This window comes from Alosa alosa, chromosome 5, assembly GCF_017589495.1.
Source record: "Alosa alosa isolate M-15738 ecotype Scorff River chromosome 5, AALO_Geno_1.1, whole genome shotgun sequence".
Classification (NCBI taxonomy): Eukaryota; Metazoa; Chordata; class Actinopteri; order Clupeiformes; family Clupeidae; genus Alosa; species Alosa alosa.
In genome coordinates, this window is record NC_063193.1 from 9,762,268 (window position 1) to 9,774,766 (window position 12,499).

The 12,499-nt window shown below is 43.3% G+C and overlaps 1 protein-coding gene across 5 annotated transcripts in view; it reads left to right on the forward strand.

Moving 5' to 3' along the window:
• adamts3 (ADAM metallopeptidase with thrombospondin type 1 motif, 3) overlaps nt 1–12,499 on the forward strand; it is an 82,122-nt gene that overhangs the window by 1,200 nt on the left and 68,423 nt on the right. For all 5 annotated transcript variants that reach the window (XM_048243833.1, XM_048243835.1, XM_048243834.1 and 2 more), the window contains exon 3: nt 1,231–1,652. In XM_048243833.1, the coding sequence (XP_048099790.1) occupies nt 1,231–1,652 (422 nt within the window). The remainder of the gene's footprint in view (nt 1–1,230; nt 1,653–12,499) is intronic.

Sequence of the window (12,499 nt, forward strand, 5' to 3'; positions counted from 1 at the left end):
GACTGGGCCTACTAAAAAGTATACAAGTGTTTCTTTCATACTCTGCCCAAATATTGACCTTAACATTGCATCACAACCTTATACATGTGTAGAGAAAGTTGTAGGGTACGTTATTCATTCATTAATGTTTGATGAAATCTGGTGACACAAGACAATAGTTCTCTATGTTTTGCTTATTTAAAGCGAACAATGCATTTAGTGAGTTGAAATGTCCAAAACTTTTCACTTTCTCTTGATAAAGCTTTGACAGAAACAACATTACGTTTTTTTCCCCACAGCTCCATGATAATAGGTCTAGCTTGTGAATGCAGTACACAGTTATATTATACAGTAGCTGAATTCAGTGATTACAGGCCTTTCCCTTCCCAGCAAGTAGATGCATAGAATACAAACAGACGGCAGTCTGACAACCTTGAATATTAGAATAGGGAAAAAAAGAAACCCATGGCCTTGTCAAACAATAGTACATGAAATGTCCAAACACATGGCCTGTTTCTTAGATTTGTATCACGTTCAGACTTCTAGAATGAGGAAGGCTTCTTATGTGCTGACAAGGATTGGCAAGTCCCTTCAGAAGTCACTCTGTCAGTATTTAATTGACAGCTGCTGGGGCAAAAACTGTGCTTGGTTAAGCGTGCTGTCACTTCACTGCATCAATTGTGTCCAAAATCAGACTGCTGTGGGACATAAACCCTGCAATTTCTTCAGGCTTATTGTATGTGTCAAACAATGACATCTGCTTTTATTTCATGTTTTAAGCCAGAAGTACCATTGGCAAATTACAAGCTTCAACATTTCTGGACGCCCTCAGTATATATTTTTTTCACATTTCAGAGGCCTACCTGTATGCAAGCCATCATTCATACAGTATGTCTAAAAGGCAGGCCAAATGTTGGTGGAAAAATGCTTTGAAATGAAAGAAACTGTTTGAGGCCTATAAGCTTCTTTTAACTGCTAAGTTGACCGCAAATGAGAAAGTGAATGAGGATCGTAGTAGAAACCAAACAAACATGCCTAATTAAGATTAATTGCCATCTAGTAGCTGATACCTTTAATACCCCCCTACCCCCACACTCTGCCTCCATTAGACACACACACACACATACACATACACACATGCATACACACATAAAAATTTTACTCTTGCAAAATGTGAGAGGACATAAATTATCCCTGTTGTTACCCATGGTAATGACTTTTGTACATGAACCTGCCTTGCCTTGCTTCCAGAGTTCCTCAAAAGCCGGCTGAAGGAGTACGGTCTCATCACCCCCATCAGCACCGACTCAGAGGGCCACTACCTGTCACATCTGCTCTCAGCTAACCACAAGCAGCGGGTGAAGCGGGACGCCACGCTGGGCCTGCAGCAGGGTGACCAGCTCTTCTTCAACATCACTGCCTTCGGCAAGGAGTTCCACCTACGACTGCACCCCAACCGCAAGCTTGTGGCCCCTGGGGCCATGGTGGAGTGGCATGAAGAGGTGGAGGCTGTCGTGGAGGACAATGGCAACTCGACAGAGAGCGGCAATCGCTCCAGCGTTCGCACGGACAGGATAATGAACCGGGAACTTCTCAAAACAGACTGCACGTTTGTCGGTGACATCACGGATGTGCCAGAGGCCTCCGTCGCTATAAACAACTGTGATGGGCTGGTAAGTACCTCATCAATCACATACAAATGTGTTCAGACAATCAGACAAGAACGTACACATTTTCAGTAATTAAAGCATTTTGTCTGTTTATTTCTGTTACTAATCAAGATATTTGTCAGAAATGTGTGCTCTTTCATACAATGCCATCTTGATAAAGTAATTTAACATTTCGTGCAAGTTCAAAATTCTTTTCAATCAGTATTGACTGATAAAATACTATTTGCCAGTGATTGATATGCATTTTTAAATCAGGTTTCCACTCATTACAAACTTGAATGCAGTCTGCCTGTAGTAGTACTGTGCATCAGTGGCGCCAGGATTTACATTTGTATGGGCCTGCCATTTTTCAATGGGCCTATTTTTAACACCAATTTAGTTTTTTATTCCTAACCAACATTTCATTTTGGAACATCTCAACGAGAATAAAAACACAGTACAAACACAATATAACCTACCAATAAGGTCACCATGACAGTAATGTAAAAGGGAAGAAAGCGGTGCAAATAGCGATCATTTCTTATAAAAGGTCTAAAGTGTTGGTTTGGAAGGTTGATTCTTCCACATCACAATGAGTAATACTTGTAAATGATGTGAAAGTTTGAGAAGGGGCCCATCGCCATGCGCAGGCTTTGGCTCTCACTGAATGTAGATCCCAGTGACACACTTGCGGTAGTCACATCACTGGTGAGTGAGATTAGATTTGTGCTGATAGCGACACCACACTGCAATGGCGATAATAACAATAGCATGTAAATGAAGATAAATCACCATCGTGCGTGAATCTGGGCAAAAAGAATTCTCGGCATTCAGGAAAAAGACTGGCCCAAAGTGCTATGGCGTGCCGCCACCTCTGGTACTGTGTCCTCAATAATCATCCATTTAACCATCTGTTTCACATGATTGCATTAGAGTTCACTTTTACTTGGAATCTGTTTTGTCTGATGGTTCAGACAAAACAGGCCTGTCTGTTTACACTGAACTAGTAAACAATTGGTAAAGACACAGCCAAGAACACATGTTTCTCCTGTACTTCCTAAGACCATGCAGGCTCTTCAGAATATGGAGGAATCGTTCAAGTAAGGCATGGCCATGGTCTCTGATCAGATCAGTGTGTGTGTGTGTGTATGTGTGTGTGTGTGTGTGTGTGTGTGTGTGTGTGTGTGTGTGTGTGTGTGTGTGTGTGTGTGTGTGTGTGTGTTTACTCTTTAGTGTGCCTTTTCCTGTCCCTGCCTTTCTTACGACGAACTCGGCAACCCTTGGGCCAGCATCCAAAATGATACCAGAGTTGAGTGAACCTTGGGTCACCCTGAGATCTGCACAAATTAGCTGCCTGCCCCATTCCCCCCATGGCGTAAACACTGTTCCTCTGGAGCTTGGAGTCACTGAAGGATTAGCCTCGGATTTAAAGTGCAGACTGGACCACGCAGCAGGTTTTGGACAGAAACGCATGATTCAAAGCGATGGGAGTAAAAGTGTCCCCATTGTTGGGGCGGACCGATGGGTCGTGTTGCCTGAGACGCAGGTGGAGGCTCGGGCTGACCGCTGCTTGCACCCTGGGTTTCACTGTATTAGTTGAGCCGCACTTCCAATTAGGTTATGGAGAAACAATATACGCTGCCTATGCCTCTGAAACCACAGGAATGTGCTGGGTGTCTGTCTGTCTGTGGAGTTGTAGGCGATTGGTGAAAATGCAAAGCACTTTGTAGAGACGAGTGTGGCTGAACCTAGTATAAGTATATATACTTTTTTGATCCCGTGAGGGAAATTTGGTCTCTGCATTTAACCCAATCGTGAATTAGTGAAACACAAACAGCACACAGTGAACACACAGTGAGGTGAAGCACACACTAATCCCGCGCAGTGAGCTGCCTGCTACAACGGGCGGGCGAGGGAGCAGTGAGGGGTTAGGCGCCTTGCTCAAGGGCACTTCAGCCACGGCCCACTGGTCGGGGCTCGAACCGGCAAAACCCTCCGGTTACAAGTCCAGAGTGCTAACCAGTGGGCCACGGCTGCCCCTAATAATTTTTGTCACAACCTCTGTGAATGCTGACGACCTACATACTAAGATGCTTAATGTACCAACCAAGGCAGACTGAGCTTGTTCTCCATGGTGAAGCCACTGTAAATTTATGGCCTATATGAATGGCAATCTTTTTCCAAAGGCTTTCTGTGGAAACAAACTCAATTTTTTAGATACATTATTTATATAATTTGAGACATTTGTCAGAAAGCAAACACCTACATGACATTCACCATGGATTTGTTAACCTCTTTAAGCAGTATATATGTAAATTACCCAGAAGACAAGCAGAAAATGACCATATATGTTCATAAATAATTTGTTGAACTACATAAGCCAAAACTTTTAAAGTATGTATATTAGTATTGTATAGTATAGTATAGTATAGTATTAGTATTGTATAATAGTATATTTTTAACTTTTAAAAGTAAAACTGAATGCAGGTTTAGGGGTAAAGAGGACATTGTATCCTTGTACTGAGTTCTAGATTAGAGATCCAGCAGACCTCCCCATTCCGCCACACATTTTTAACACAAGCAGACATCACATTGTTCAGACCACCCTTACCAATCTCCTTGGCTTTTCTAGGAAAAACCCTGAAATCCTCTCACCTGGGTATAGTTATACCACTGTGCTTATTCTGCGGTCAATCTAAGGTCTCATCCCATTTGTGTAACACGATAGATGTGCTAAGAAAAAAAAGATCTTTTAGCACTAGTAGAATCTCACATGTAGTCAAGCCTCCATAATGGTTAGGTGTGAAAGCAGGATGTGTGTGTGTGTGTGTGTGTGTGTGTGTGTGTGTGTGTGTGTGTGCTTGTGTGTGTGAGTGTGTGTGGAGGTAAGCATCAGTGAATGGCAAATTGTATGTGTTCAAGATGGACAGGGATATGTTAAGATAATTCTCCCAGGATGGATCTAAGTCGCCCTATAACCCCCTTGATTCCTGGCCCACAAACGACTTCCCGAAAGGGCCGGATCAAACACAGTAGCCAGCAGTAACGGCCTTTGATCTAAATTGATACTCATGGTCCTCTCTAGGTGTGTGTTTTACTGTGCCCAATTACAGCCATGTCGGAGTCTGGAAGTCTTTTACAGGCAGCCCTGGTCCTAATGCCTCAGCAGCAGATACTTCCTCTCAGCTTAGTCTGTGGGAGTCACTGGGTGGCTTGAGGGGGAGGCTCTGTATAGGAGGCCAGAGAGGAGGAGGAGGAGGAGGAGGAAGCATATGAAAACACAGGAAGGCATCATCTGGAACTAGGTCAAGGGATAAGCTACCAGATAATGAGCCATGCATGTCTATTCCTCACACCCAGTTGTTTTTCTGGGTGTCATTCTCAACCAGCTCATTAATAAGCTTCTTATGTAATATCTGCAAATCTGTTTCATGATTTCCATGCGGAATATTCTGGCGCAGATTCTGTTTAAAAACAAACCAAAAAAAAAGAGTTTATTATTGACTCTTGAGGTTGTGTGTTCTGTTTGTCACTATATTCTCTTTAAGAGTAGGCTAATAGAGAAGAGGAGTGGAACCAAACAGAAGGAGGTTCAGTGCTCTCCCTAAAGCAAGGCGCTCAGGTTTCCCCAAGCTAAACACCAAGCTCTGTCACTCCGCCTTTGGCTCCTTTCATGCATGTTGCCCTGCTGGAAGATGGGGGTGGTGGTCAGAAGGATGTGAGAGAGAGAGCGAAAACGAGAGAGTGGAGGGGAGAGGAGGAGCGGGGGGGGGTCACACTGGGTGCTGAAGGAAGTTAAGCTGTGCTGTTGATGATCTGTGCAGATTGCGTTATTGAACTGCTGGCGCGGCTACAGAGGAAGATCTGGCGGGTGCCCAGGCGAACGTCCCACTGAACCCTTGTCAGTAGATTAATACTGTTAACGATCACCCCCATTGCTCTCTCTACGCTGCCAGCGGCCCCTTTCACGTTTCTTTTTTTCCCCTCCTTCGCGGCTGATGTACTTGGGATGCGTCTTTGAACTACTCCTCACTCGTTGCCCCCACCCCCTCCCCTCCCAAATCTCCCCCCAAATTCATGCCTGACATTCCAGCTACTGCCGAGGCTGGACAAAGAGCATAGTGTTGAAATCGATGCCGCCTCCGAATCCAAAATACGAGTGTATGTGGTTGACATTTATGGTCGTCTAGCGCAGAATGGAAATGGAGTTGGGATATGCTGCCTCCGCTGTAAAATCTGTAATTATAGTGCTTGGTACTTCCACACACCTGTTCGGCGATGCAGTTCCGAACGATGAGCCTGTTGTCCGGAGATGTCGTTGAGGCGAGCTGTATATGTAGAGATTGAGGTGAAGCCGCAAGCCTGATCGTGTCATCATTGTTTCAGGCGTGTGTTGGTGTGTTGATGTGCTCGGAAATTGCCTTACAGCCCAACACACTGTGAGAAGGCAGTGAGTGATTGCAAAGGGGCGGTGGGTGCGGTCTATGTGAGGAGACTGCTTTCCCGCCTCTCTGACCGGCAGTATGCCAGTCCAGTTGTTCTCCTCATGCCAGTTGTAAAATATGGGCATGCCAGTTTCAAAAGCCGTAACCTTGTTCAATGAGGGTTGACTGAGTGAGTGAGTGAGTGAGCTTGTTTGCAACACACCCATACATGGGACTGTCTCTCCCCGGTCTCCAGTGGTCTGCTGTGGACTGATGAGTAACGTCACAGGGTACAGTCACTAGCCCAAGGCCATCGAGACACACAAGAGCTACATAGACACACACAGAGACACACCAGAGATAGCTTTTGCTGGTCTGGATTTTTGGGGCATCCTCTGAGCACAAGCAAGTGCAAGTGCTTCTCCCATAATCCCTCTTGTAGATATATTTTTTAAAGTTGAGTTATGCAGTGCAAATGGTGTAAGCCTGAGGTTCGTGCAAACACGAAATAACACACACTGGACGGGCTTGTGATATGTTTGGGAGCATTAACTGAGGTTTCAGTAACGTGAAGCGCATAGTACATACTGTAACTTATGGCTTCTTTCCTGCCTGGAATGAGGTATCCTTGCCATATTCCCTGAAACAAATTGTTCCCCAAGTGCCTGACTTTGTGGCTGGAAAATTTGTGCATGAAGCTCGACAACACTCTGCAGCTTTGGCATTGAGTTCCTATTTAATCAAAGAATCTTGACACAGGCAAAGGAAATTTGTTCTCCCAAGTGCCATTTTTATTTTTTTTTTGAAATTGTGACTTTTCAATTCTTTTTGCACAACAATGAGTGTTACACCATGAAATCCTTTAGCGAGGATACAGAACATTGTGTATGGCATTAATAACATGCTGAATAGCCCACACACCGATCCAAAATGCTATAATGCCTCAAGCAACACAGTCACTGACTCATGCTGAAGGATAACTACATGTGCCAATAAATATGAAACACAAATGACTATATTGCAATAAATTCATGTTGTTAGCAAACTCAGATTCAAGTCTCTGCAGAGCCGAGGAGCTGGAGCTTGTATGTACGGGATGTTTAAAACACATCTGTACACGGCGCTAGAGGAGCCAGCTGCCCTCTGAGAAAAAAAATACATATTTTCACCAGGCATTGGCAAAAGTGAATGACTTCTTTCAGCATCTGTGACAGAAATCAGGTAAAGCTTGGATCAGGAGAAACACTCTTGGCACTGGCAGGAGAACAGAATAATTGACCTAAATAAAGACAGGTTGGAGGCAGTCCAGAGCTTAATGTTAACTGTTACATCACCACAGGGCAGTGGGATCAAGTCAGTCAAAATTGCACATCTTCCCCAGGGCAGTTAACATGAGGGTCATGTTGTGCTGCATGATACAGGTGGCAGTTTGGCTTTAATATCAACTTTGTATCTGTCTTTGTAGTTTTACACTTCTCACTCCCCGGCATTGCCGGACAAACCTTTTTTTTTTAACTGAACTGAGTGACTTTCCTCCACAAATCTTACTTGGACTTTGCTTCTGTACTGACTGACTTTCATAGAGTTGCAGGCAAGTTGACCGAGTGAAGTATGATAGAATATAATGAAGGCTTGCTGTCAAAAAAATATATAAAAAAAAGTTTTGAGTAAACGTCCAAGAAGTTGCTATTTCCTTTTTTCCCTCCTTGCCTGATGAAGAGTGTTTATGCTTGACACAGCTTCCAGCAGGCACTGGCCCTAACCTTTCAGGAGCCTGTTTGACTGAGGAAGAAACGAAGGCATTCGCCCCTTGCCCAGCAAAGTGCAATCGGGCACAAGAGTTGTATTCACTAATAGTTATTGATGTTACTTGTTGATTCAGCCAAGGACTTGCCCGTTGCAGAGACTTGACCCCAGAGCTGTTTTGGTATACGGTTTGAGGTGGCGGTGGGGGGGTGTGCTAGGATATGCAGAGGCAAGCTATTTCTTCAGGTTTGCTCTCTCTCTCCTTCTCTCCCTTTCTCTTTCTCTCTCTCTCTCTCTCTCTCTCAAGAAGCCAGGGATGTTGCCGTGCATATAATGTATGCTGGCTGCGTTTATTGATATATTTATATGTTTATACGTTTTTAATCTGACCTTCATAAACTTCAGGGGTGCCCACAGTTTGTGTTGTCAGTGCCATGGACATTGCAGCCCATTCACGGTGGCTTGGTTTTATTTTAGGGTCAGGCAGTCTCTGCTCACCACCTTTCGAAGCACTAGGTAAATGTTTGGAAATGCTCACCATTTGCCTGAGTATGTAAGCAAGAGTTCGATTAAACTGTTAGGCATTTCCTCCTGGTCAAATTCAACTCAGCATCCTATTTTGGATTTGCTTGCCATTTTGTCTATCGATTTATTTTTGGACTCGTCAAACTTTTTGTGTGGTTTTTGTTTGGTCCACCTGAGAGCACAAGTGATTGATGGTTGTGTAGGGTTGTGATGGATGACTGTAAATAAAATTCCAGGAAGCAGCTGATTCCTTAACTGAGCAACACCAGACTGGCCCGAGACTCAGCTTCTGTTTGGAATGTCCATATTTTCAATAAGCAGTAAATGCTTAGGTGTTTTTTTTTTAATGATATACACAGGTGAAATATCATCTTGCTTATTAGTATTTGCCTTAATAAATGCAGGAATTCTTCTTTTCCCCTCTGGGATTTCTTTTTCTCATTTTCCCCCCAAATTTTAAAGAAATTAGCTGGTGTAATTTTTCCTTAAAGTTCCTTAAAGGGGAGGGATGAAAATGGTAGGTAATGATGACGAAGGTTTGCACACATTTCTAAAGCAAACACACCTTTAAACAACACGGAGGGTGAAAGGTAGCAGTGTCTCCACTGAATCCAGGCTTTTTGAAAGTGGCAGTACCTTTTTAAATAAAGCACGTTCATACCGGCTCCTTAAGAAGTTTAGGCTGGAGGGCCGTCTCAGAAAACTGGACCCCTTCAGCCGAATCCCATATGTTTGTCTTGGCAGAGCGGCACTGTCTGCTTGGCCCACGCAGATGCAGTGGATATTAAACTGATGGAACACAGGACTCTTGATCCCTTTTAGAGGGTTTCTATTTAAGTAACGGCAGGCTGAGCTCAGTCAAAGCCACCTGCGATTGTCCACTCCATACGGCCTGCTGGCCACGAGGCAACATAACAGCCAGGGTGGTCACCACAATGAAAGGTGCAGCAACTAGATTTTTTTCTTGTCAAGTGGAAATGCCTGTGCTGCCGCCACAATGGTGCAATTTTGAAGGCAGGATGAAAAAAGGCACCATTTCACACTACCTTTGTAGCTTCTCTGTCTATTTCAGGCTGTCTATTGCCTTTACATACCCTGTCATTTCCTTATACATACATTATATAAGTAAACATATCTGAAACACATATATTTGCTCACTAATATGTTGAAGGCACTGGTTATTGCTCCAGATGTTTTGCCTTTTGTGGTTAGCCGTGTGATAAACATGGCACTTAAGTTTGTCTGTTAATGGTACTGATGTCATAAAACTGACAGATTGTATTGGTTGAATTTGTGTGCACAATGTGGTATACACTTCATTGTTTTGATACTGTTTGGCATACTGTGGTGCTCTGCTGATACAATGGCCTTGAAATGTTAAGGTAGTTTTTTTTAAAGAAGATAAACGTTCCACTAGTTTATTTTTGTGGATTTTAAATCTGGAAAAGATTAGAATGGTATTCCCATTCCCATCTTTGGATCCTTAAATTGATCACTCCTGAAATTGTTGACCTAAATTGATAAGGTTCTTCCACCTGGTTGAATATCAAGTCTGATATCCTATGGCTCAAGTTTGTTACTACAGAAATCTGTTACCAGCATAATTTATGTACACAATTTCTAAAACACTAGGAAGTCTGGTTTGTAGTGGTCAAGCTGGTGAAATATGGAAGTTTTTTTCAGCATCAGTGACATCTTCCTTTAGTAGGTAATGTTTCAGTAGGCTATAATTGCACCATTTCACCATGGGAGCTAGGATGATAAACTTCAGTGTAATGCAGTCTTTCTAGATGAACTGTTAAACAGTTCGCCATTCTGAAAGGAAATGCAGTCATCGATCTTTAATTCTGTCTTTTGAGATTACATAGATTCTGCCTCTTCCTTGACTCATCTTTTAAAAAAGGACAGGCAAAACTGAATACAGTATAGACTGGAATTATGAGTTGTGTTTTGTGTCTTGAGTGGATGATGATGTTTTGTTTCTTGAGTGGATGATGATGATGATGATGAGCCTTGACTTGTTTCCCATGAGATGACAGTAAAGTGAAGTGGACCGTTTCTTGAATCACAGGCCTGGAAGTTGAACTCAGGAGTTGCAGAGATGACATCCTCTCTGAAACATTTTCCACTCTCCAGCATAGCGTGAAGCTAACGTGCATACTAATGCTGAGTCTTTGATCACAAAAAGTAAAAAAGTCGTTTTACCCAAAGATTCTAGAACAGAGCTCTAGTAATTAGGACTGCACTGTGAGCAGCTCAGTGAACAGTCTTCATTTTGGAAAAATATTGTACCATATGTCTTTATAAGTGGCATATTGAGTTGAGCACAGATAGTTTGCTGAAGAGTTCATTCTTCATGGTAGGTCAACTAGGTCTTAGTCATTGAATAGTTGAGTGCTAAATGACAGTGAGCAATTCACAGTTATTTCTACTCGATAATTGCCCTTTCTGGTGCCTTCATTAAACGCTCTTTTACCCTTTCCATTGAAAACCATGAAGATAAAAAAACGACAGAAGTTTTGTTCATGCGTATCTCCTCTTGAAGGTTGTTCCCGCACGCCTCTGACATTTTCGAAAAAGTGTCATTTTGAACCTGAAAAATTACTTTTTGCAGAGAACAACAACCGCTGTTCTGGAAGCAAAACAGCCACTTCTATTGAGCTCTTATCTGGACCTTGTGTAGTGAGCACACGTTGCCGTGCCCTTTGGGATGTCTGCCCAGGTATTGAGGGGTCAACTCAGACATTCAAGCACGCATCTGATCCTAAAGTAGGGGGGCATGAATAAGGAGTGACCCTCCAGCAACCTGATGGAAATGTCGTGGAGAGCCATAGGGTGGGGAAGGGGGGACATTAATTCTCTGCCCTGAATCAGTGTGACCCTCACAAACCCACCAAGAACGACTATTGAATCAATGCGGGGGGGTTTATTGCTGTCTCAAAATGACCTCATTGGAGCTGCTAAGCCAGGGTTATGTGGTCAACACAGACAGGCTGATAGAATGAAGATGTAGGATGCTCTATACTGAAACAATTATGTGAATATGATATTCTTGGGCAAGGATAACCCAGGCATTTATCCTTTTTTGTCATTAATATAATCTTATTTTATTCCATTAGCTCAAAAGCTGAGTGCTCTATTCCAAATGAAGGTTAGGTGATGTAAAACAACTTTTTAGCCTAAAACAGCATCAGGATCACAAAGTATAACATATATTTTGGAACTCATAATAAATTGCATCAGCTAGGTTTTTTATAGGTATCTGTATTTCTTGGGATTTGTCAAATCACTATGCCATTCACACCTTTTTGAGAAAGCTGAAGAATTGGGCACGACAAGAAATATGAAGCTAAAGTCTCACAATAATCTGGTGCTTGTAACCATGGATTTCAGAGTATTAGACTGAGTTATATATTCATAGACTGTGCTAGTCTGTGACCTTCAAATTGATTAAGGATGGAAGATTAATAATTTTACACTGATGCGTTAGATATTTATCAAAGTAATGTCAAACACTTGAAAGTTAACGTTCATTAAGTATTCATGGATTCCTAAGGGCTGAGTCCTTGTGAGTGTGCATGAAAGAGAAGAGTAAGAAAGGGAGAGAGAAAGAGAGAGAAAGAGAGAGAGAGAGAGAAAGAGAGAGAGAGTCACGTAGGCACTGTGTGTAAGCCGTGTGCTGGGAGGGAAGTGGGAAACATTGTGCAAGGCCCGACAGGAATGAAACAAGTGCGCACACACACACACACACACACACACACACACACACACACACACACTCCCTGGCCTTGCTGGAGCACACAGGATGGTACTGAGGGCTGGCTGAGGTATGACGATGAGAGGCGAGAGAGCCGGTGTTGAGCACATTCCAGTGGGCCTTCTGAGAGGCAAGTCTGTGTACAGGAGGCCTACGCTGGGGCTGGGGCAGAGGCTGGGGAGGCTCGGCGAAAAACTGAAGGGCTGTTTCAAAAACGTCCCGCTCGCTCACTCGCTTGCTGAAGCAGATACACACACACACACACACACACACAGTCGTATACACATACACTCTATCACAAATACACACACACAGGCACGCGCGCACACACACACACACACACACACACACACACACACACACACACACACACACACACACACACACACAACCTCACAGTCATGTGGCTGTCCAGACTG